This window comes from Musca autumnalis, unplaced genomic scaffold (assembly GCF_047663935.1).
Source record: "Musca autumnalis isolate F117 unplaced genomic scaffold, ASM4766393v1 scaffold_4, whole genome shotgun sequence".
In the NCBI taxonomy this organism is placed as follows: Eukaryota; Metazoa; Arthropoda; class Insecta; order Diptera; family Muscidae; genus Musca; species Musca autumnalis.
Genome location: NW_027411977.1, coordinates 51,463,898 through 51,488,900, shown reverse-complemented (window position 1 = coordinate 51,488,900; position 25,003 = coordinate 51,463,898). Strand labels below are relative to the sequence as shown.

General features: G+C 36.6%; 1 protein-coding gene across 1 annotated transcript in view; it reads left to right on the top strand.

Annotated features, from left to right (window-relative positions):
* LOC141402951 (uncharacterized) overlaps positions 1-9,546 on the top strand; it is a 79,453-nt gene extending 69,907 nt beyond the window's left edge. The window contains exons 5-6 of the mRNA XM_073985077.1: positions 8,298-8,971; positions 9,044-9,546. Of these exons, the coding sequence (XP_073841178.1) occupies positions 8,298-8,971; positions 9,044-9,546 (1,177 nt within the window). The remainder of the gene's footprint in view (positions 1-8,297; positions 8,972-9,043) is intronic.
* The last annotated feature ends 15,457 nt before the right edge of the window (positions 9,547-25,003 follow it).

Below are 25,003 nucleotides of genomic sequence, written 5' to 3'. Positions count from 1 at the left end.
ATTCGGGAGGTACCGTTCTTTGGGGGCTACATCAAAAAAAAAAAATTCTGGCCGAAAGTTTTTAGACTCAAATAAGTCTAAATACCAAATTCCCGATATTTCGGTAAGATAATGTGTTTAAAACCTAAAAAAATACCGAGAATCAAGAGGTACACTTCTATGGGGATATAGGAAGACGTGGGCCTATACTGATAATTTTCTTGTGGAATATTTTATAACGCCATGGAAGACTAAATAACACATTTCAGTAATTTTATGGGATATTGACTTCAAAACTTTCAAAATTACGATAATCGGGAGTTACCGTTCCACGGGGGCTATATCTAAACATGGACCTAAACCGACGAATTTCAGTCGGAAAAGTTTTTACCTTCAACGTAGACTAAATACCAAATTTCAGCCATTTCGATGGGATGTTGTGGCCACAAACTTCAAAATACCGAAAATCGGTAGGTACCGCTCTACATATATGAAGGCATGGACCGGGCTATATGAAGGCATGGACCTGTACGGACAAATTTCTGGAGGAAAGTTTTATACCACCAACGATTCTCAAAATACCGAAAATCGGGAGGTACCGATCTATGGTGGCCATATGAAGGCGTGGACCTATACCGACAAATTTAGAAGAGAACGTTTTATACCACCAACGAAGACTAAATACCAAATTTCAACGATTTCGGTGGAATATTGAAGCCACAACCTTCAAATTACCGGAAATTGGGAATTACCATTCTAAGAGGGCTATACTAAGGCTTGGACGTATGCCGACACATTTCATATGGAAGGTTAAAACCTTCAAAATCAAATCGGGTGGTACCGTTCTATGGGGGCTAAATCAAAACGTGGACCAATATAACCCATTTGCAATACCAAACATCCTAGGAGTAATGGAAACTTTTATACCAAATTACAAAGCTCTATCCTAAAAATTGCGAGATGTATCTTGATTTCAACAGACGGACGGGCAGATGGACATGGTTATGTCGACTTAGAATTGTATTCTGATCAAGAACATATATACAAGGTGGCGCAAAAGTAATCTTCCGATGTTTTTTGGCTGTAATTTAAAAAAAAATGAAAAACTTTGATTCTTCTTGTGGATTATTTTTATTTGGTCTTTTAATTTCTTTTTATATCAAGTCGAGAATATGATATCAGTTAAATGGCCCCCGCCACAGTTTATTGTCATTTGAGCCCTTTTTACGGCATTTTCCATCACTTTGGCCAAAATCTCCGGCGACAGGTCCTCACATTCTTGGCGGATATTGTCTTTAAGAGCTGAAAGAGTCTGAGGTTTGTTGACATAAACTCGCGACTTCAAAAAGACCCACAAAAAGAAGTCTGGAGCGCCGGATACTCCGGGGTCTAACATGCCTGCCAGTATCTCGTGTTGTGCCAGTCTCTTTGAGGCGAGCGGCTAAACGTCTGCGACGAAATTCACATTATGCCAAAGTCACCGACCGATTATTGGTCAAATAAATAGCATTTTCTGATAGGAGGATTACTTTTGCGCCCCCTTGTACTATTTTAGGGTCTCCGGTGAATATTTCCATGTGTTACACAGAATGACAAATTTAATTATACCCTCCATATTATGGTGGAGGGTATAAAAATGAAATATGAAGTGATAAAAACGTATTTTAATAGATTGCCCTAAGCATGGTGCGGTAAATTCTTTGGAGACCTTTTTGTGAGAGACTAGATCGTATGTTCACCAGTTATTTGAACGTACGATTTGGGCAGCGACATGGTTGGTTGGTTTGTTTATGTGATGGTTATAATACAACATCCCAAAGGGACAAGAGAGACTTCTCTCATATCAATGAGTGCGAACGGTTCAGAATCATTTTTCCTACTCAAAACTCTGTTAATTTTGAAAGGATGCAGATGGATTTGTTTGATAGATAACACAATAAGTTTTCCGATGCATCAAAACTGATCGAAGTCGGTCTTGTAGTCGCAGAAGAATTCAATTTATGAGCTTTTTTCATATTTTGCACTAAAATATGAGTGTTTTTGAGTTTTTCATAAGTTCCAATCTATTACAAAAGGTCAAAAACAAATAAAACATTTTCCAAATTACAATGTCTGTCCATTTTTTTGTTTGGTGCACCAAATACCTCAAATCGGGCATATATGGGAGCTACATCCAAATCTGAACCGATTTCAAAATAATTAGGCAAACATTTTCTTGGAGAAAATTCCATTACACATTTCAAATTTCATCAAATCGGGCGATATGGATGCTGTATCCAAATCTGAACTCATTTCAAACTAATTTGGCAAAGTTACGTCTAGTCCGAATTCGGCGACACCTTCCACATTTCATCGAAATTGGACAGAATCCAAATCTGAACCGATTTCAATATAATTCGGCAAATTTACTCATAGTACGAAGTGAAGTTTTCCAAATGAAGTTTTCCAAATTTCATCGAAATTGGAGAGAATTTGGGCGTTTGGTGCACTCAATCGGGCGAACATAAATGTAACTCAAATCGGGCGAACTGTATATGGACGCAATATCCAAATCTTAACCGATTTCAATACAATTTGGCAAACTTTTTGTTACACATTTCAAGTTTCATAAAAATTAGACCTACATAGGCGAGATTGGTGTATCAAATACCTCAAATCGGCCGAAGATACATATGGGAGCTATATTCAAATCAGAACCAATTTCAATATGCACCAAATAACTCAAATGGGGCGAATATAAATGAATATGGAAGCAATATCCAAATCTGAACCGATTTAAATAGAATTTGGCAAACTTTTTCTTAGAGCAAATTCCGTTACACATTTCAAATTTCATCAAAATTGGATCTACTAAGGCGAGGTTGGTGCACCAAATACCTCACATCGGGCGAATATATATGGGAGCTATATCCAAATCTGAACCGATTTCAATATACAGTCGAAATCGCTTATAACGTCGTCGTTTATAACGTCATATCGGTTATAACGACGATTTCCAAAAGTCCCAAATCTCTGGGGCTCTTTATAGCCCTATCGCTTATAACGACATATCGGTTATAGCGACAAATTCCGTCGGTCCCTTGACCGACGTTATAAGCGATTTCGACTGTAATTTAGCAAAGTTACTTCTAGTCCGAATTCGGTGACATTCATCAAATTTCATAGAAATTGGAAAAAATTTGCGTGTTTAGCGCATAAAATTCCTCAAATCGGGCGAACATATATATGGGAGCTATATCCAAATCTGAACCGATTTTCACCAAACACAAAGAAATTATGGGTCTATCTCTTTCCTTTTCCGCAATGTTGTGTAGGGTATAATAAACATAAAAAAACAAATAATTATAAAATGTACAAAATTCAAAAAATTTAAAATTTCTTCATAATTTAAAAAATAAATAAATTAAAGCTCATACATTTCGAAAATGCCCATTTGTATAAAAAAGCTACAATTAATATGCTACAATTAAACGTTATGGAAAAAACACACTTTGTTACCCATTCCCAATGAACGTAAACAAACAAAACGATTCCAGTACCAATCACACAAAGCCACAAACTTTTAAGGTTCTCCGAATCGTTTCATTCTCACAACCAAAACAAAACCACAACCTTTTCAATGTAAAAAGATGAAAACAGTACGATTGCTGAAATGTACTTCGGCTATGCTTTGCCGAGTTGTTTCATTCACCACCGAAACAGAAAGAATTTTTGGCAAACGTTTGCAGTGCGTTATGGTCAATGGTACACTCAGGCAGACACACGTATGTGATTGCTTAACAACCCTATAAACTAACATCAACATACCCTGCCAGCAATTGGAAGTGAGTTTCGCACTCCCTCGCCTAAGAGGTCACTCCGAAGACACGTTGGTAAATTACACAAACAATTTCTATAGCCTTATTGTGATTACGTTTTACCGCGTATGCCGACACTTCGGAGTGACTTCTGAGTGACTTCCAAGGCGATTGTTTACATTTATTTAATGATTCAACACATTTTAACAAATATAGAACATTTTCTATCTGATGATTATATGAGGCGGTGGTGCAGTGGTAATCATACTCGCTTTGCACTCTGAAGGTCCGGGTTCGCTTCGCAAGTCAAGCAACAAAACATCACATTTTTAATGTGCCAAAATTAATGTGGGCGGATTTTGCAAAGAGAAAAAAGAGAAGAAAAATAAAAAATAAATAAAAAAATAAAAATAAAAAATTTAAATAAAAATAAATAGAAAAAAAAATATTTTTTTTTAATTTCTAGAACTATCGCGGAAATGATCTTCTAGAAGTGTCGCTGCAGTGACTTCCAAGACGACACGCCGGCGTGGTCATTTCTTCACAACGGAGGTCACTTCAGGGTTACCTCTGCGAGTATCGCCGCGACTGTTTTCATCGCCCTGGGCGACATGCCTAAGTCACTTCCGCGATAGTTTTTGCTTGCAGGGTACCACAGTGAATATTTTATCAACCACCAAACGTTTTTGATTTATTCACATGTGTTTAGTGCTATTTAGTTTTCTATCTGCTCTTGTAGAGTTGAGTACTTTTCGCTTTTCGTTTTGTTCGCACTCACGAATGTAAACAAAACGAAACTAAATAGCGAACTCCGCCAGCGTGGGTTATGTTTCGTTTTGTATTGTTCCCATGGAAAATACGAAACGATTGGAAATGTTATTAAAAGTATTTTTACGTACGCTGTACGTGGAACGTGTACAAAAGTATATATGGCTCATTCTGCGAAAACGAAACTTTGTTCCCCATGTTGGTCCCAAAAAGTTCTAGTCCACTTAATTCCGAATTTCATTAAAATTTAGTACCTGAGGAAAAATAAAATAGCTTACTTCGTGTAAACGCTACGATTCTTAACACTTAACCTAACAAAAACACAATATTTGTTATAGTTTCCGAGAAATATCAATTTCTCCCTCCAGAAATTTGCAAAAATTACGTATTTTCCAATAATTGTCGTCTTTAAGATCACGCCACACCCGCACCTTATAATATTTTGATCTAATTTTTTGGTTTCCTTAGTTTCAATATGTTTACTATTGAACCCCGTATAAAAAATAATAATCGGTGACGACAAAAAAACCACTGTGCGCCACTAGGACTCGGCTTTAAAAAGTAGATCAAGTATCATTGGGCACCTATAGCTAACTATGTGACAGGATTACCTCCACTAAGTATCGTCCTTCTTCTAACAGACACATCGCGAGCCAAACTACTTATACAAACCGCACTCATAAAGTGCGGTCCTCAGTCATCACACATCCACATGAATATGTCCCGGACAGGCGTCTTAAGTATTCAGGGAACCATGACCCGTCAGTAAGAATCCCAGCCTTTTGCTTAAGCTACAGTCTGGGCGGTCCAGTACAAACGTAGCGTCACGAATAAACTCGTACATTACCCTTTGTCGCTGTTCGTCCATCTAGTCAGCCAGATGTCAACTTGTCCTTTAACATTAAACTTACTTACACCTGGGAAGTTTTTGCGGATTCTGAAACTACAAAGTTCAGAGATGAGAAAAATCAAGAAACAAAAAAATCGCCGGAGCACTTTTTAAATAAATCGCGATTCATGTTGACATTTTTAGGAGTTTTTTAGATTTTCACGATTTTGCTTGAAAACCGCATGTCCTATCGAAATAGGATTAAAGAAAATATTGTAGCTATGAAAATTCCCTATCAGATTGACCTTTGTGATAATTTCGTAAGTTTTACCGTAATTGAGATATAGAAGTTCAAACTAGGACAATGCATTGACTGTATTGTCTCCTTATAAAACATGGTCATGGCTGCAATTTCCCAATTTAAACTTATATATCTCAAAAATGGTACAATCTATGAAGAAATTACGAAGACCAATCTTATAGAGAATTTTCATAGCTATAAGATTTTCTTTAGTCCCATTTCGATAAAACATACCGTTTTAAGCAAATCGTGAAAACCTAACAAAAAAACCTGAAAATGTGACCTGAACTTCTATATATCAAACACGGTAAAACCCACGAAACCATCATAAAGGACAATCTTATAGAGAATTTTTACTGATAAAAAAATTTCTTTAGCCCCCTTTCGATAGGACTTGCGATTTCCAAGCAAAATCGTGAAAACCTAAAAAACCACTAAAAATGTCAACTTGAATCGCGATTTATTTAAAAAGCGCTCCGGCGATTTTTTTTTTTTTTTGTTTTTTAATTTTCCTCATCTATGAACTTTGTAGTTTCAGAATCCTCAAAAACTTCTCAGGTGTAAGCACCTTGCATTTAAAGTTGCTTCAAAAGCACCGTGTGATGGATTACACCAAATGGAAGTTACTTTTTGTTTTGGTTGAAGTTTCAATTACCTTTGATTGTTTTCAGATACTTTCTTTTTGTCTATTAAAATAATTTTGTTTTCAAGCTAAAAGTTGATGAAGATAGCCGGTCTACGAACGGACTTTAAGACTTCAACCCTTGGACAGATAGGCCTATAAAATCTGCTTTGCCTTATAAACTACATATTTAAATATTATAAGGTAAAGTAGACGACTGGCCTTCAATCCCATGACAGTGGCTTCTTTCGTACAGCATCAAACCTATGCTTCTACTTAGATGCCGGCCGTCGGCCAAAATTTAAAATATGTAACCCTTTAACCCGCAAACTCACAGTTTATATAAAATACAACAAAAATTCTGAGTAAGGTCCTAGTTCAATGACCGACAGATGTCCCAAAATCAATTTGGGAGTTATGACCGGGTCCCGTTAAAATCTACGGTTTAAATCAAACCCCAGATATATTTTACGAAGTGTCTGAAACTTCAGTCTCTACAATGAAACTTCTGACAGCGGTGGGAGACCCTGCTCTGAATAGTTCGTCGGATGTTTCGTTACCAACCGGTCCCTTATGACCTGAAATCCAAGTATGAACTACTGTGGTTTGACGTCCTAACTTAGCAAGTATTTTTTTAAATTCTTTCACTAGTCCTGATGCGTTGGACCTGGACTTTAATGCCGGTTCCCTCTTTTAAGGCGGTTATATCGTTCTTCTACCTTCCCAGTATATCTGTGAATTCATGGACTGCAACTTCTCCCTACTGACTCTGGAAATTTAAGGTGCAGAATCGCTGATCTTGGCCTTATTCTTGGTCCTGTATGGGTGATCTAATATGGGAACCAGTAAATATGTCCATGCCTGAACGATTGTGTGCTGTATCCGCACACAAAGCTAAAGCAGTTAATTGTGTCTCAGTAACAATTTGCAATCAATTGATAACTAAATGGGCCGTCTCCCGTTTAGCATCTTTAGATTGATTCTCCCTAATGTTATGACCAGGAGATCAATTCTGGTTCTATGAAAATTTGAAATGAAATTTTGAAATTAGCTTTGACGTTAAATTCGGATAGACGTTTTTTCTCCTAAAATAATATCCCTGAAGATGATTGTCGACGACAATCGAAATATTGGATGAATAAAGAGATCAAAATTTAAAATAAAAAACACTGATTTTTAATGACCTTCAGCCGAAACAAATACAACATCAATATGAAATGAAAACTTTTATAAGGGAAATACATAAACGCCAAATGAAAAAATCTGTATAAAGAAAATATTTTTCACTTCAAATTTTCATAGAAAAAGCATCCAGCCGCAGGACTATATACAAACATTACCCATAAAAACAAATACACGTGATGAACGCCTAGTGATATCTTCGAAGAAGATTATGCCTCAATCAATAGTGATAACGAGGATCGCTTAGATGACTATGTTATTGGACGTGTACTGTACAGTACATCGGGTACTGGACAAATAATAATGATTTCAATTTAAAATTGATATTCAAATTTGAATGACCTACTTTTATATTAAAATAATATTGAAAAAGAAGTTTTTATACAATATTGTAACATTCACTGTATTCTTAAACCATTTAGACTTATATTCACTGTGGGTAGTAAATTTAGCTTAAATCGTTTAAGGGGTGTCTGCATACCTGTAAAATATACAATCATAATTTATAATAGATATTACAATTTATATATTTTTATAGATTTATTTATAGAATTTCCCCTTTCCTTGTAAAAACTTTCTTTAATATAATTTGTAAAAAACCAGTGCCTTGTAGTATAGACTTTTCCCTTTCCGATCTACGCCGAAACTTTCCACAATGCTGTAATTTACTTAGCCAATGCTAGCAGTTAGACTTCGCAATTTCAATTAATAAATTAACACAATGTCTTTTCTCATAACCACCCCAATTTTTTATGCACCTTGTCCGTATCCAATAAACAACCACACATACACCCACACTTTTACACATGTCCCATGTAGACACAGAAGTATACCGAACGAAGAAGCCTTGCCATACTATGGAGGTTTAAAAGGTCAGGTGATACACATTAAAGATGGAAGGGTACACAGAATATCTCTAAATGGCCAGGGAGCCTCTGCAACTACCAATGCCATTTCCCGTCAAGGACCGACAGCAGCATTGTCAAGCAGTATTTCTATAACAGCCCACGATGAACCGGAGAAAAACACCTTTGCTGAAGATTTCAATAGAATCCAATTGGCAGCAGCACGCCTTGTGGCCATTCAAGAAATGGCCAAAAAGAAGGGTACCTTTAGTGATGAGGATAATCGTATTTATGCTGCCAGTCTTTTGGAATTGGGCCAGGCTGCTCAAAGTTTAGCCTTACTGCAACAAACTGGTAAAATACAGGATTTTAGCGTTCTCTTAAAGCCATATTCCGCCGGGGTTCCAATGCCTCAGAAAACTCCAATTTTCACAAGTGACAAGAATGGCGATGATGCAGTGACCGTTGAGGCTCCAGTCGAGGAACAAAAAGTTGAGGAGCAAAAGGTGGAAGAGGTAACGGAACAACAATTTAGTGAGGCAGATCTCTTGCCCGTTACACCTGATGATCCTTATGAAGATGTACAAGATAGTGTGGCCGTGGGACCACCGAAAAAGGATGCCTCAGTGGCTGAAGCAAAGCCTGTGGGTGAGTATTGCAAAAAAAAAACAATCAAACTCTTATAAACTCAATTTAATATATGTATTTTTAATGTCACAGGTGTTTCCATTGTGGGCGAAGGTGGTGTTGCTTCCTCCAAACCCAATGCCGTAGCTCTTTCAGGTCGCAACGGCTTAGCCGTTTCCGCTCCCAAGGCCACAGCAATTGCTGGAGTTAGCCCCGAAGAAGCTGCCGCCTTTAGTGTCTCCGTACCAAGTCGCAATCAATTGGTAATCAAATCGGCCGCTTCCCGTTTAACATCTTACGACGATTCTCCCTCATATGATGACTACGATTATATCGAAACATCACCCATTAAAGCCAATACACGTAATGCGCCCCTTCTGAGATCTTCGGGATTGGTGCGAAGCACCAATAAAATGCGTCCCAAACCAATGATGGCCACTGCAAGTGCCGCCGACCGAATTGTCCAAATGTGGCGTACAGCCATTGCCGAAGATTATGCCTCACCCAATCGTGATGATGAGGATCGTTTAGATGATTATGATATTGAACAGTTGTATAAGATCTCTAAGAAATTATCGAAACGCCGTAGATATTAATTTGTTTCATTTGCCATTTTATATTATTTATAAAAAATATTATTTAAGAAAAGAAAAAAACATTTTGTAATTTATAAACAAATGCAATGATATTAAAATAAAATAACACATAATTATTTATATAGAACAAAAAATATAAGAGGTAAAATAAACTATTAATATTTTTAGAAATAATAATTTTAATACGTAATAAAGATATTTTGGATTTTTTTTTAAGAATTTCAAATCAATTGGATAACGAATTGCAATGCTTTCGGTGGAGGAAGTAATTTCAGGATAGTAAAAGGGTGTTACCAAGGGTTATGACTTTTTGACCTTTTTTCTCAAAAATGATTTCCTGTTGGGAAAATTAATGAACTTTTGTCTATTAATGACTAAAATAATGTTTATTCCAATTAAGTATTAATAAATAAAAAATTGTTAAGTTGGGCTAATCCGAACTTTTTATATCCTACATCATAAAATATTCTGAACTAAATTGGAATAACACTGTGCGACACGAAAATTATTAACCATATTCTGACACCGCAGCGGGATAGAAGACCAAAAATAAGAAGACACGTGTCCCGGCGTTTTTCCCTATCACTTTCGCGGTTATGAGCTCCCAAAGACTTGAGGCCTAGATGTCAAAAAGGATCATTTTTCAGGCGCATATCTTCTAAAGCGCCAAGAATTTGGGTTTACTCGTAGAAGAAAAGTTGTAGCTCTTGTAGCCAAACAACTTTCTGGAACATACGAAATGTCTATGACTGGTTCTTAAATGTGGAAATATCCAAACACTTTTGATAATATTCGATTTTTATACTTTTTTCTCCGAATTAAGAATCGTTCCTAGAATCTTTTTATGTTCTAGAAAGTTGTTTATTGAAATCTTAGGTACATTTTTGTAGTTGACTGTATCCTTAATTTTTGGGCGGATTGGCATCTGTGGACCGGTATCGGAGAAAAAAGTATAAAAATCTAATATTTTTAAAAGTTTTTGGCTATTTCCACATTTAAGAACCGGTCATCGACATTTCGTATGTTCCAGAAAGTTGTTTGCTGATATCTGTGCTACATTATTTTGGTCCATTGTATCTATGCAGCAGGGACCGAGAAAACAGGATAAAAATCGCATTTGATTTGCTATATTGACCATTAAGAACCATTTATACAGAGTTCGTATGTTCTAGAAAGTTGTTTACTAAGATCTAACGTAAATTGTTTGATTAAATTTTGATCGGTTTGACATCTGTAACTAAAATCCGAGAAAAAATTAAAAAGGAAATTTGACCTTGACGATTTTGACCTTGAAGGTGAGGTTAAATGGATTTTATGTGTTCACAATTATTATCCTTAAAGACAAGAGCTACAACTTTTCTTTTACGAGTAAACCCAAATTCTTGGCGGTTTTGACATCTAGTATTTAGGGGCCCATAACCGCGAAAGTTGAAGTGATAGGGAAAAACGCCGGGACACGTGTCTTCTTATTTTTGGTCTTCTATGCCGCTGCCTTGTCAGAATATGGTTAATAAATAATGACTCAAAAAATTATACACAGTGTAATTAGTTTCTTTTACTGATGACAATTTTAGGTGGAAACGTTTTTCGACCCAGATACCATAAATGCCTAAATTAAACAGAAAATGGATCAAAAATGTCTGCAATTGGGCGTTAACTTTATATGGGGCTATATCAAAGTGTGGACCTGTGTTGAACAGTTTTGGTGGGGAATTTTTGTGACCACAGGGAACCTCAAATATCAAATTACAGATAGTATGGTCAACAATTATAGCTTCATTCTTGAAAACACTTAAAATCTGCGATGTTTTTGCGGATTTTGAAAATAAAGTGTTTATATATGAGAAGAAAAAAACAACAACAAAAAATCGCCGGAGCGCTTTTTAAATAAATCGCGGTTAAAGTTCACATTTTTAGGGTTCTTTTAGGTTTTTGTGATTTTGCTTGGAAACCGCTAGCCCTATCAAAATGGAACTAAAGAAAGTGTTGTAGCAGGGAAAATTCTCTACAAGATTTTCCTTTACGATATTTTCGTAGGTTCTACCATTTTTGACATATAGCAGTTCAAATTGGGACAATTCACTGACTGTATCGTCTGCTTATAAAACAAGGTCATGGCTGCAATTTCTCACCTTAAACTTATATATATCAAAACTGGTAGAACCTAGGAAAAAATACAAAAGCCAATCTTGTAGAAAAATCGTGAAAACCTAACAAAAAAAACTAAAATTGTGACCAGAACTTCTACATCTCAAAAATGGTAAAACCTAGGAAGAAATCATAGAGGTCAATACTCTAGAGAATTTTTACAGCTACAACATTTTCTTTGGCCCCATTTCTATAGGTCATGCGGTTTCCAAGCAAAATCCCAAAAACATAAAATAAACCTAAAAATGTGAACTTTGACCGCGATTTATTAACTTAACCGATTTTTTCTTTATTTTTGGATTTTTCTCATCAGTAATATTGATGTTTTAGAATCCGCTTCCCAGGTGTAAGCGGTTTTTATTTAAAGTTAGTTAAGGCTCACCTTACGTGACGTTGTTTTATAAGGAGGCGATACAGTCAGTGCATTGTCCCAATTTCAACTTCTATATATCGAAGTTGCCCATTAGCATAGTGATGTCTCTGTTTGGTATCTCTGATAGGGTTTTGTCTAACAGGCTATACAGGGCTTCTTTGTGGGCGAATTCGCCGTCCTCTGTAGGCGCGTATACCTGCACTATAGTAATGTTTCTGCCTTTTGCTGCCAGCCTCGCAGTGATTATTCTTTCGGAAACTGGTTTCCATGTCAATAAGGCTTTTTTTGCTTTTATGGAGAGGTAAATTCCAACTCCTTTTATATGAGGGTCCTTCTCGTTTGGCATTCCAGAGTGCAAAAGCAGTCCGTCGTTTTTGCTAGGAGTTTCCCCGCTTTCGTTCCATCTAACCTCGCTTAAGCCCACAATATCCATTTTTAATCTTGCGCATTCAGCTGTAAGTTGATCAAATTTACCACTTTGGAACAATGTTCTGACATTCCAATGTCCACACCTTATCCTTTTCCAGATCCTGATTTCCATTATTATTCATTATCTTTGTAAATACTCGAATCTTTATAAAGTTCAGCAGTACATAGAGGATTATTCTTTGACTGCCTAGCCCGGTGGTAGGGCTGCTACCTTTTGGCCTCCGAGCATGCCATAGTACTCCCCACTTAATGCGAGCAGAGGTTTTGTAGCCGTCGACTCTCGAACAGACGCTGCGGAGTTGTGGTTGGTTCGTCCGCCGTAGTTGTAGTATGTCAATATTACGTCCTGCACCGTTGACCTCCCACCTTGGAATCACTAACATTAGCATATAATTCACAGAGTATGTTGTGATTAGCCCAATGAAGTGGTTTGTTACGAAGTTTTCTCTCCGAGCTGTTTGGTCCGCGGGAGGTATTTCATTTCCCTCCTACCACCCATATCTGGGAAGCATTCGCTATCCGCCACCTGCGACGCGTTCTCTACGGATTAGAGCCTCCCCCGAGAAAAAATCAGTGATTTGAAAAAATCGCTTTGCATACAAACATGAAATTTACTTGTGAACATTTTCGTCCGATCATCTTCACAACAAGGATAATCACGCCAAGAGTGCATCGATCAAATTTAACCTGTATGACGATAGAGGACCATGCTATAGCACTATTGAAAATTGGTTTAATGAATTCAATAGTGGCCGACCTTTGCTAAAAACGAAGGTCGCGAAGGTTGTCCACAAACGGCCGTTGTGCCAGAAAAAAGTTAAACCGTGCGTGCACAGATAATGCAAGATCGCCATGTTATACACCGAGAAATAGGGGCATCCTTGGGCATTTATTCCACCAACTAACATTTGATATTGCATGAACACCTGGCGGCAAAAATGGGGTTTTCTCGTTGGATCCCGTGTTGATCGGTGCAAGAAATTTCGAAAAAATACGATCGCGGTGCTTCAAAAGGTTTTTTTTCAGATGAATCCAGGTGACGAATCATGAAACTATTCGTACGTTCCTTTAAAAGCATTAAAAACCATGTTTTGGAGGTGCCTCAATCGGAGTGGGAAAATTGCTTCAACAATTGGTGGTTTGAGCGCATAAAAAGGAGTATAAATCATGCTGGAGACTACTTAAGAAAACAATAAAACTATTCTTGAAGGTAAAAATTCACGTTTTCATTGTTAGGCCAGAAACTTTTCTAGTTCCCCTCGTACAAGATTTTCCTCCAGAAATATCTCGATACATGGCGACGTTTTGATACAGCTCCCATCAATGAACGGAAAGAAACAAAACGATTCACGTACCAATCACACAAAGCCACAAACTTTTCAGCTTCTCTGAATCGTTTCATTCTCACAACCAAAACAAAATCACAAACTTTTCAATGTAAAAAGATGGAAACCGTACGATTGCTGAAATGTAACTTCGGCTATGCTTTGCCGAGTTGTTTCATTCACCACCCAAACAAAAAGAATTTTTGGCAAACATTTTCTGTGCGAAATGATCAACGACACACTCATACACACAAACATTTGATTGCCTAACAACCCTCCTATCGCCAACATCAACATACTAAACATACTACGGTTGATGTGGTTGATGTTTTCAACTACCAAACGAATCATTCGTCCATTAAATCGTCCATGCGTTTTAAACTTTTTTGTTTTCTATCTGTTGTTGTGGAATTGAGAACTTTTCGCTATTCGTTTTGTTCGCACTCACGAATGTAAACAAAACAAAACTAAACAGCTAGTTCGGTCAACGTGGGTTATGTTTCGTTTTGTATTGTTCCTATGGCAAATACGAAACGAAACGATTGGAAATGTTATTTAAAGTATTTTTACGTACTCTGGCTCCCATTGAACATTGAACAATTGAAATCTAGTACGAGGGCTGAACGATAACTATCTGGCGGCCTAACAATGAAAGCATCCTCAGGCAAACAAATTGTTGACCACGCATTTTTTTCTTAATTTGCTGTAATCAAATGAAGTCATTGGATCCCCAGTCAGGGCTGTATGTTTCCACGTTTTGTCCCGTCAAACAGGCGCTGGTTTGAATCGATGTGTGAAAGCCCACATTGTCATGATACAGAATGATTTGTTTTCTCTTCTTCGTTTTTCGAACTTCTCAGGAGACTTCAGGTAAACAAATTATAGAGTACCCCTCAGAATTAACCGTGTTATATTTATCAAGCCGTATAGTCGCCACGCGGTAATTTTTTCTGGAGAAACAGGCAACCTTTTGCTTTGAAGTGCTTCTTACATGAACAACTTTCGTTTGATTTGGCTCGCTTTCGAAGGCCCAAACGGCCGAATCCTGCTTTGTTTCAGGCTCCTAAGCATAGATCCTAAATTCGTCGTCTATGACGATCTTATAAATGTCGTTTGAAGCACCTCGATCGATTTTATGCTCAATTTCTTTGAATCAATTTACGGGAGCTTTTTTTGAGCGATTGTCCAATTTTTCTGGATCTAACGAGAAAAATCCACTTTTGCGGTATTGCCCAGTTTAAAATATTTCGAGGGTTTTTGTCAAATTATCGAATGGTGTTTGCTGAAATTTGGTTTTGAATTGGTCCATGTTTTGGAAAGAACGATGAAGACGCCCCATGTGAGCTCTTCTAAAGGGGTTGTTACATTTTCCTTCTAAGGAATTTTCCCCCAATGAATGAGCTTGAATGTAGAGGAAGAACTGTTTTAATTGTTCCTATTGAGTTGTATAAAAGACATGACCAAGCACTTTATCTTACATAGGTTCTTTCTTACTTAGGGCTTTTTTGATCCAAGAGAAAAAGGGCTCTATTGAATCCAAAAACCCTAAGTAGGAAAGAATGAAATAACAGAGAGGAATGAATTATGTTCAATGACCGATCGTACTGGTCGCATTTAAAACCCCTTGTTATCTTACATACCCAGAATATTTCAGGCGTGTAAAAAATTCCTCATTATTCAGCCGATATACTTACTCTTCATAATTAACAGTTCCCTTAAATGTTAATTCACTACTTCCATCCCTGTGTCAAAAGTATTACTTAATAAACAAAGCATACTTTTAGGAGTTTCTAAAAATAATTTTTTTTCCATTTTTAATAAAGAAATTAAACATCACCGAAGAGTCATTCACACCACATTATTGTGTACAAAACCAGATTTATCTAAACTAGATTTGAATAACAATTGAAGCTATGGACATTGCTGGTGGAAAACATGTCACCCAAACCACAAACAAGATTATTCCATTTGTAATAGATGGGTGTTCCGACAAAATCCCATAGTTGTGGTTTATACACAAAAAACAGACAACAATAAAATTCAATTAAAAATAGTTATTGCTTTGCAACTAATTTTGTGATAACTGCAACAAGTTCACATTCATTTGTGCATACATACTCGTATACGCATACCTACATACCTTCTAATTTTAAATACAAGTTTTCACTGTCAAATAAATACCGACTACTATAATAATGATCTTCCTATAATGATCATCTGCACCACCATAGCTGTCATTTGATATATTTGACCGTAGGCTAGTTTTGCAAAGAAAAACACAAAAACTCTTTCCAAGTTGATATTGGCCAGTGATTGAAGATTTGTACCCATGTTGCTATCTTGACATTGTGGTGCAAGTAAAAGACCATAAACTTGAAATGTTATGCTAGTGCATAAACAAGAAAAACAACAAAGAATCGATCCTGTTTTATCCAATCTTTTTTGCTAGCTAGCTAGTTGCGTGAAAAGTTTTCGAACTTAGGAACGAGTGATGCCATATGGTTGTCACCGGGGCAGGTAACTAGAAAATAGGTTGTTCGTGAAGGTGATAGATAGGTGGCAGAATAATTTATCAAGTGTGTTAGACGTCCAATAATATAAGAAATAATTTATTTACAAAGGACACCTGCAATTATATTTTGGTGGGCTTATAATTCCATGCTACTTATTCTAAAATATTATTGTAGTGGGGTAGCCATTTAAACACCATTAAACTGCTTCCATTTCACATTTAAACGAATTCCATTGGTGAGCAAACTATAAAAACGTTAACTGCTTTAAGTTTGGCTGGCCGATCGTTTTATAACCTCCATCACGAACTGTATTGAAGTAAATATGAACAAGTTCTTTCTACACGTTAAGTCGAATTACTTGGAGCAGAATAATATCTTAACTGATGATAATCACTTTATACTGATAATTTTCTGTGTGGAGGTTTTCTACCCATTGTGATTCCAAATACCATGTTACATCCAACTTGGAAGAAAAAACGTTCATGGGCGCTAGACTAAAACCTTCATATGGGGAATTCTGAGTGAAATCTGACAATTTTGCAAAACGTGGTTTTTGATGTCCTTTATTTTTTTCTGTGGGTATGCTGCTTATCGGCAAAAAATTTAGGTATATTTTCAGATAAGTTATGAGTATTCCTTTGCACATGTTTTTTACATAATTCGACTTTTTCAAGGCACAATATTACTGGAACCGTTAGTCAAAAAAAAAAAAAAAAATCTGAAAATATACTAAAATGTTTTGCAGATGATGATCGCCAAACAGAAAGTAAATCAAAAACCACTTCCACTCAGAAATCCTCATATGCATATATGGGTAGTTGTTTCCGAGTAAGTTTGGTATCTTCTGGGAATACAAATTTCCTATTAACAACCAATTCGGTAGGGAAATATTACTAAACCAAATAACAAAATCGAATGGTAACCTTACATGGGGCATAGCAAATATGGAATGCTGCTATTTCGGTGGAATATTGAGGCCACATCCTTCAAAATACCGAAAATCGGGAGCTACCGTTCTATTGACGTGGACCTATACCAATTGCAGGTTGAAAGTTTTAAATCCATACCGGCGACTAAATACCAAATTCCATCCCTTTCGGTGGGATATTGGGGCTAAAACCTTTAAAATACCGAAAATCGGGAGGTACCATTCTATGAAGGCTATATGAAGACATGGACCTTTACCGAAAAATTTCAAACCGAAGACCTAATACCGAATTTCAGTCATTTCGGTGGGATATTGAGATCACAACCTTCAAAATCCCGACAGTCGGGAGATACCGTTCAATGGGGTCTATATGAAGGTGTCGACCTATACCGACAAATTGCAGGTGGACTATTTTATAAACCCTACTTCTTCTTTATTTGCCTATTCGTTTTTCGAATTTTGGCGATCAATGAAATTATATATTACATACACATTACATCTTTTACATTATAAATTCCATGTTGGTGTTTATAAATTTCTTATTATCTCAGCAAATTACTCTCTGTTTCGGCTTTCGCTGAGAAGATTCCCAAAATCTTGGATACCAGTTCACTCCTGTATGTTATTAATCCATATCATTTCCCTTCTTCCTCTAGTGGGTCTTCTTTAAATTTTTGTTCGGATTATATTTTGGAGTAGCTTATATTTGTTGTTTCGCATTATATGACCAAGATAGATTGTTTTTCGTTTTTTTTTTATTATATGGATTATTTCCTTTTCCTGGTGTAGCCTTTGAAACAAGCTGCATCCATGGAATTTTCAATGTCCACATTTCAAAAGCTTCTAGTTTTTTAATATCTGTTGCCTTTAAGGTCCAAACTTCGACAGCGTATAACAGAACTGACCATACATAAGTTTTCATTTATCGCAGCTTGGTTTTTATGTTTATATCATGGCTGGTAAAGATTTTTTTGTACTTGATGAAGCTTCCCTCGCCATTTCAATTCGGCATCTTATTTCGGATGAGTTATCCAGCTTGTCATTTATCACTGCACCGAGATATTTAAAGCTGTATACTCTCTCTACTGGTGTATCTTTTATTGTTAGTGTGAAAGGGGGACAGTGGTTTTCTTTGCTCACAATCATATATTTTGTTTTCTTAATATATCATCATATATTTTGTTTTCTAAGACAACTCGCTTTGTGCTACCAGCCTATTAAAGAGATATTGAAGACCTGACATGCTGTCAGGTAAGATTGTTGTGTCGTCTGCATATCTTATATTGTTGAGGAAAGCGCCATTTACAAATATTACTTTCTGAACATCTTTAAAAGATTCCTGAAATATTTTTTCGGAGTACACATTGAATAGTAAAGGTGACAATATACATCCTTGCCTAACACCTTTAGATATTATTATATCTTCATCTCACCTTCAACATCAACCTGTGCTGTCAGTTGCCAATATAACCTTTTTATGCAGCGAATTTCCTTTTTTTCGATACCAACAGATGCAAGGATTTCTACAAGTTTATCGTGTTTGACTGTATCAAATGCTTTTTCATAGTCTATAAAAACGTCTTTCTGAGCATTTTTACATTTTTGAAGAAGAACTTCAATTGAAACAAGTCGGCTTGGCCGACAGAGATATACCCTCAGCATCGGACCTAAAGAAAAGAAGTAACGCACAATACTTCTGACGTCTATACAATACGATGTACAATGTTTGGACCAAATCGGTTTCTCCCTTCGAGGGTTATCTTACGTACTACCCAGTTTAGTTGGTGCCGGCAGGCTTTTTTGGAGTCATTATCTCAAGAAGTAAGGACTTACCCCTGAAAAAACATGTACCGCCGTAATGGGGAAAGCGAATACAAGTTGCTACAACAAAATCCAAAGGGAAGTCCAAATTTTGGACCGATTCGGTTGATCCGTTCGAGAGATATCATGCACTTCAGCCACTACACATAGTGCCATAGGGGTATTTTAAAACTGTCGGACTATTTTCTCAGGAAGTATGGACTTGCCCCAGATGAAGCTTGTACCGTCGTATGGGGGCGGTGAATAGAAGTTGTTATAACAAAAATCAAAGCGATTCGAGAGCCTAACTTGAACTCTTCCGAAAGTTTGTGTGGGAGGTACCCGAAGGAGAAGACCGATTAAGTCCTTATTGGAACTTCACCTAAGTCTGGTAGAAATTTCACGATGTGCAAAGTATGGACCAAATCGGTCACTCCCTTCAAAAGTTATAGTGCGCACAAATTTTCCGAGTATTTTCGAACTTTTGCGGGGGAGGTACCGCAGGGAGTGGACCGATATAACCCATCTTCGAACTTAAACTAACCTTGGACGAAATATTACGAAGGCCAAATTTTGAACCGGATCGGCAAATTCGTTCAAGAGTCATGTTGCGCTCCCTCCAACCACTAAACACCGTGTAGTAGGGATTTTTTGCAACTTTCAGGCTATTTTCTCAGGAAGTACGGACTTGCCCCAGATGAAACTTGAACCGTCGTATGGGTGACAGTGAATACAAGTTGCTAAAACAAAAATCAAAGCGATTCGAGAGATGGCCCTAAACTGAACTTTTCCGAAATTTTGTGTGGGAGGTACCCGAAGGATTGGACTGATTGAGTCCATATTGAAACCTTATCTAGGTCTGGTAAAAATTTTACGATGTGCAAAGAATAGACCAAATCGGTTACTCTCTTCAATAGTTTTTTCCGAACATTTTCGAACTTTTGTGTGGGAGGTGCCGGAAGGAGTGGACCTATATAGCCCATCTTCGAACTTAAACTAAGTTTGAGAAAAATATTACGAAAGCCAAAATTTGAACCGAATCGGTTCATCCCATCGAGAGTTATCGTGCGCTCCAGCCAGCCAGACAGACAGACAGACGGACGGACATTGCTCAATCGACTCCAAATTGTCTGAAACACATTTCGTCCAAACATACTTGGGGTCTAAAACCATTATTTCGATGAGGCACATTTTGCCCGTATGAAAGTGTATATACCCTCGTTAGCATAAATGCTGAGGGTATAAAAATAGCGTGGCCCGGACAAATGGTAAGTCAGTATGCCATGATTTATTTTTCTTAATATTTTACAAACCAATTATGATATTTTACTCTTTCAAAAATGCAAAAAACTCTTATTGTTTTCATGTTATTTTAATCGGAAAGAAGCGCTTTTTGAAGTTTTCAAAATTATTTTTTTTCTTTTCCGTGGATATTTCAAAATTGAGTTCCGTACATTTCCGTGTTAGGATATATGTATATGATCTGAAAGTTTGGGGTCTCCTTTGTTCGCAAAGCCATAGAACAGAAATGACTTCGGAAATTTCATTTAATTGCATTTTTCAAAGGTAAACGCGCAATGAACGCCATTGTTGACTGTGTTTTGAAGAAATGGACTTACTAATTCTAACAAATGATGATTTCTATTAAATTAAGAATCCTTTCGCAATTTTTCATAGTTTTGACCTGTAAATGTTGGTGATTTATATATAGTGCAACATTTTTGGATGCTGTGGTACATGTACCAATATACGTTACAAATTTAAAATACCTAACATGAAGGAACCCGTCATATGGGGGCTATACCAAAAACACGTATCTACTATGCTTATATTTCGCACAGTGGCTTTATATCTACGAAGAACATAAAATGCCAAAATACAACCAAATACATTAGAAAATGTATCTGTAACATTTAAAATAGGTCCCATCTACCGTACCGTTCAATGGGAGCTATACCTAAACGCGAACCTATATTGAAAATATTTTGTACATAAGTTTTCTATCCGCTGAAAACTGAATATACCAATTTGCAGCAAAATCGATTGAAAAATGAATGTAAAACGTAAAAACGGCAGCCGGCGTTACATGAACGCTACGGGAAACCGCGGTCCTATGTGGCCCAATTTGAGCCCCACACTATCCACTAATATAATTTGATTTGATCAAATTTGAAACGTACTTAAATTAAATTTTTCTCAATTCACATGAGAAAAGCCGTGAATGTTTCTGAATAATGCAAACATATTTGATAGGTGTGGGTTTAGTCTGATAAATAAGAGTCCCGGTTATACGACGGAACAAAATTTAGTGTGAGTAAACCTTGCAATTCCATATAAAAATATTTCATATTTTAGTTGAGAAAAATTAGATTTTTTCGGAATGGCGCAAATATGCGCAATTTTTTATGATTGAATCTGATATTTGAGACTCAAGCGCATAAAACATTAGAAGAAACTATAGTCGGGAAACGACGGGGAAATAGACTTTTTCACTATTAACATTGTAGTAATCTTAAAAATTATCATAAAAAATTGTCATAAAGAGGATATGTATCACGATTATTAAAGAGCAAAGATGTAAAATCAGTCTGAATTTTTTAAATGCTAATCTTGTTCGGAGACTGTACAAAAACAATAAATCATGAAAAATATAAATTTTCGCGAAAATAATGTCATTTTAATGTTCACCTAATTTCTTAGTTTTCGAAAATTTACTTTTTGTTTTCAGTATGGCTGAGTTCAATCGACTGTTGCATAGGATTGGTTAATCTTACAAAGTCGAGGATGGTTATAGCAAATGTAGAAAAGAGTCTGGTTGCCGTTTATCAACATTATTTTCATAAAAAACGATTTTCATAATTTGAGTTTTGAGCAACTTTAGGCCTATGTTTCCCCTCTGTGCGACGGACGGATATGGCTATTTCGACTTAGAATTTTATGCTGATCGCGAATATATGTCTGTACTGTATAGGGTCACCGACGAATATTTCGATGTGTTACAAACGGAATGAAAAATTTAATTATACCCTCCATATTATGGTGGAGGGTATAAAGACATTGGTTTTCCTATAGAGGTCAAAGTATATCATTATTATGGATAATCCTCACAAATCAGCACTTCGTTCATCCGTACTTTTACAAGCTATTGGCATCTAGCATATCGGATGTTAAGGGTGTTCTTGCCTCATCCCAGGATATGTTTTTATATTTGACATATTCATTGTGAAACCAAGTAAGAAAGTATAAGTCAGCTGTGCTGACGAAGATATACCAACAGCCTCTTACCAAAAAAAGTAGCTAGCATAATAAGTATGCCGAATATAAAATACATTGATTTTGTATCATGAGTTTGCTTCAAAATATGTGGAATTTGTAGGTACCGTAATGTGGAGCAGACCTATGCCAAATCATTGACATATTTCAAAAAGGGTCTATAGAAACACCCTTTCCTGAAGAAATGAAGACATTTTGAAAAAGTTTGAGAGTTATCATTCACAATAGCAATTTTAGTATGTGTCGGGAGCCCAACAAGTGTCTATGGAAACAACCTTTCTCTAAGAAATAAAGATATGTTGATTAAGTTTGAGAGTTATCGTGCACAATAGCCAATTTAGTATGTGTCGGGAGGCACATTATGTCAGGAAGTATGGAGATACTCTGGTAAAAACCTAATAAATAACTCTCGAACGGAACAACCGATTTCAACAAATTTTGCACTTCGTAATATGTTGCCCAATCTTAGTTTAAGTTCGAAGGTGGGCTATATCGGTGCACTCCTTCGGGTACCTTCTCCACAAAAGTTCAACATTTGTCTGTAAAATGGTGTGAACGATAACTCTCAAAGGCAGTAACCGATTTGGTCTACACTTTGCACATCGTAATATTTCTACCAGAGATAGATCAGGTTTGAATGCGGACTATATAGGTCCACTCCTTCAGGTACCTCCCACACACATTTTCGGAAAAGTACAGCCCCTACAGCACCATGTACAGTGGCTGGAGCCCCCATTATGACGGTACAAGTTTTTTCAACGGCAAGTCAATAGTTCCCAAGAAAATGCCCCGAAAGCTGTAAAAAAGCTACGGCAGCATGTGTAGTTGCAAGAGCGCTTTGGACCCCCTATTATTTTGTCCAAATATAGTTTAACTTCGAAAATGGTCCTCCCCCACAACAGTTCAACAGTTTTGTTTAAGTGCAATTTAATGTATGTTTGAAGACCCTTTGGAAATTCATAGCGATGCTACTCTTTGTGGTCCTGGTTAGAGAAATACTATTATGTTTTTCGTGGGAAATTTCATGCTTCCTGAAAAGTCCAAAAGCTTTAACGGTGACCAACTGAAATGATTGGAGGGCGCTCTATCTATCGAAAGGAATGACTCGCAAAATAAACTCCACTTCCAAAAAGGACTATGTCGAACAATAACTTCAGGTGCCTCCTCCGCAACACTTTTGAGTTTCAATCCAAATAAATTTGTTGTCGGCAAGTTCATACGTCCAAAAAAGACCACAAAACCTCCTAAATACATAATTATTGGGGAAAAGTCGGCAAAGCCGACTGATACTTTTTTACTTGTTCGTTCAAACTTAGATCAAGTTCGAAGATGAAACATATTAGTCCATCACCACGGTGCTCTTGAACCAACTTTAACTGAATAGAGCTTACACCTGGGAAATTATAAAAATTCAAATTGAGACAATTTACTGACTGTATCGTCTCCTTATAAAACAATGTCATCTCAAACATGGTCTAACCTAGGAAAATTTACAAAAGCCAATCTTGTAGAGAATTTTCACAGAATTTTCTCTAGTCCCATTTCGCTAAGACTTACCGTTTTCAAGCAAACCGTTAAAACCTAACAAAAAAACGTAAAAATGTGGCCTGAACTTCTATATATCGAAAATGGTAAAACTTAAAAACAAATCATAAAGGTCAATCCTCTGGAAAATTTTCTTAATTACTACATTTTCTTTAGCCCCATTTCGATATGTCTTACGGTTTCCAAGCAAAATCGCGAAGACCTAAAATAAACAAAACAAGAACCGAAAAATTTCTGGCGGAAAGAACACTTAATAACATAATACCAAATTTCCGATATTTCGGTAAGGTAAAGTGCCGGAAACCTTCAAAATAACGAAAATCAAGAGGCACGCTTTTATGGCGGATATAGGAAGACGTGGACCTATACTGAAAATTCTATATATTTTATAATGTCATGGAAGACTAAATAAAAAAATTTCAGTCATTCCGGTGGGATATTGCCGTCACAACCTTTAGAATTACGAAAATCGGAAGGTACCGTTCTATGGGGGCTATATCGAAACGTGTACCAACGAATTTCAATCGTAGACTAAATACCAAAATTCAGCCATTTCGTTGTGTTATTGTGGTCCAACCATCAAAATACCGAAAATCGGAACCTAGCTAACAATTTTTTCCGGTTTTTTTCCGAATTCAGAACGAAACTTTGCACAAGTTTCCGATTCTGATGCTGAATTCGTTCCGAAATCGGAACAAAATTGTGTGAAGGTGCCGATGAATTTGAAAAGTTTTGCCGGAAAAACATCGGAAGAAACATTCGAGAATCTTTCCGAGAAATTAATTAGAAAAAATTGGAAAATTTTGAGGGAATTTTCGATATTTTGCACAATTTCGGACAAAACTCTAAAGGAACATTCGAAAGTGGGCAGAAAATCGGATGCCTTTCGGATACTTTCGGATGTTTGATCCTAAATTCGGAAAAAAATCAGATGTTTGATCCGAAGTTCGGAACATTATCGGATGTTTGATCCGATATTAGGAAAAAATCTGAATATTTTCGTAAGTTTTATCCGAAAATCGGAAAAAAAATTCCGATTCCAAGCAAAGAAATTTTCCTTGACGTTGGCGTTGATTGTATACAATCAACTCTCAACCGGAGTTTGGGAATTTTGCTCGCGAGG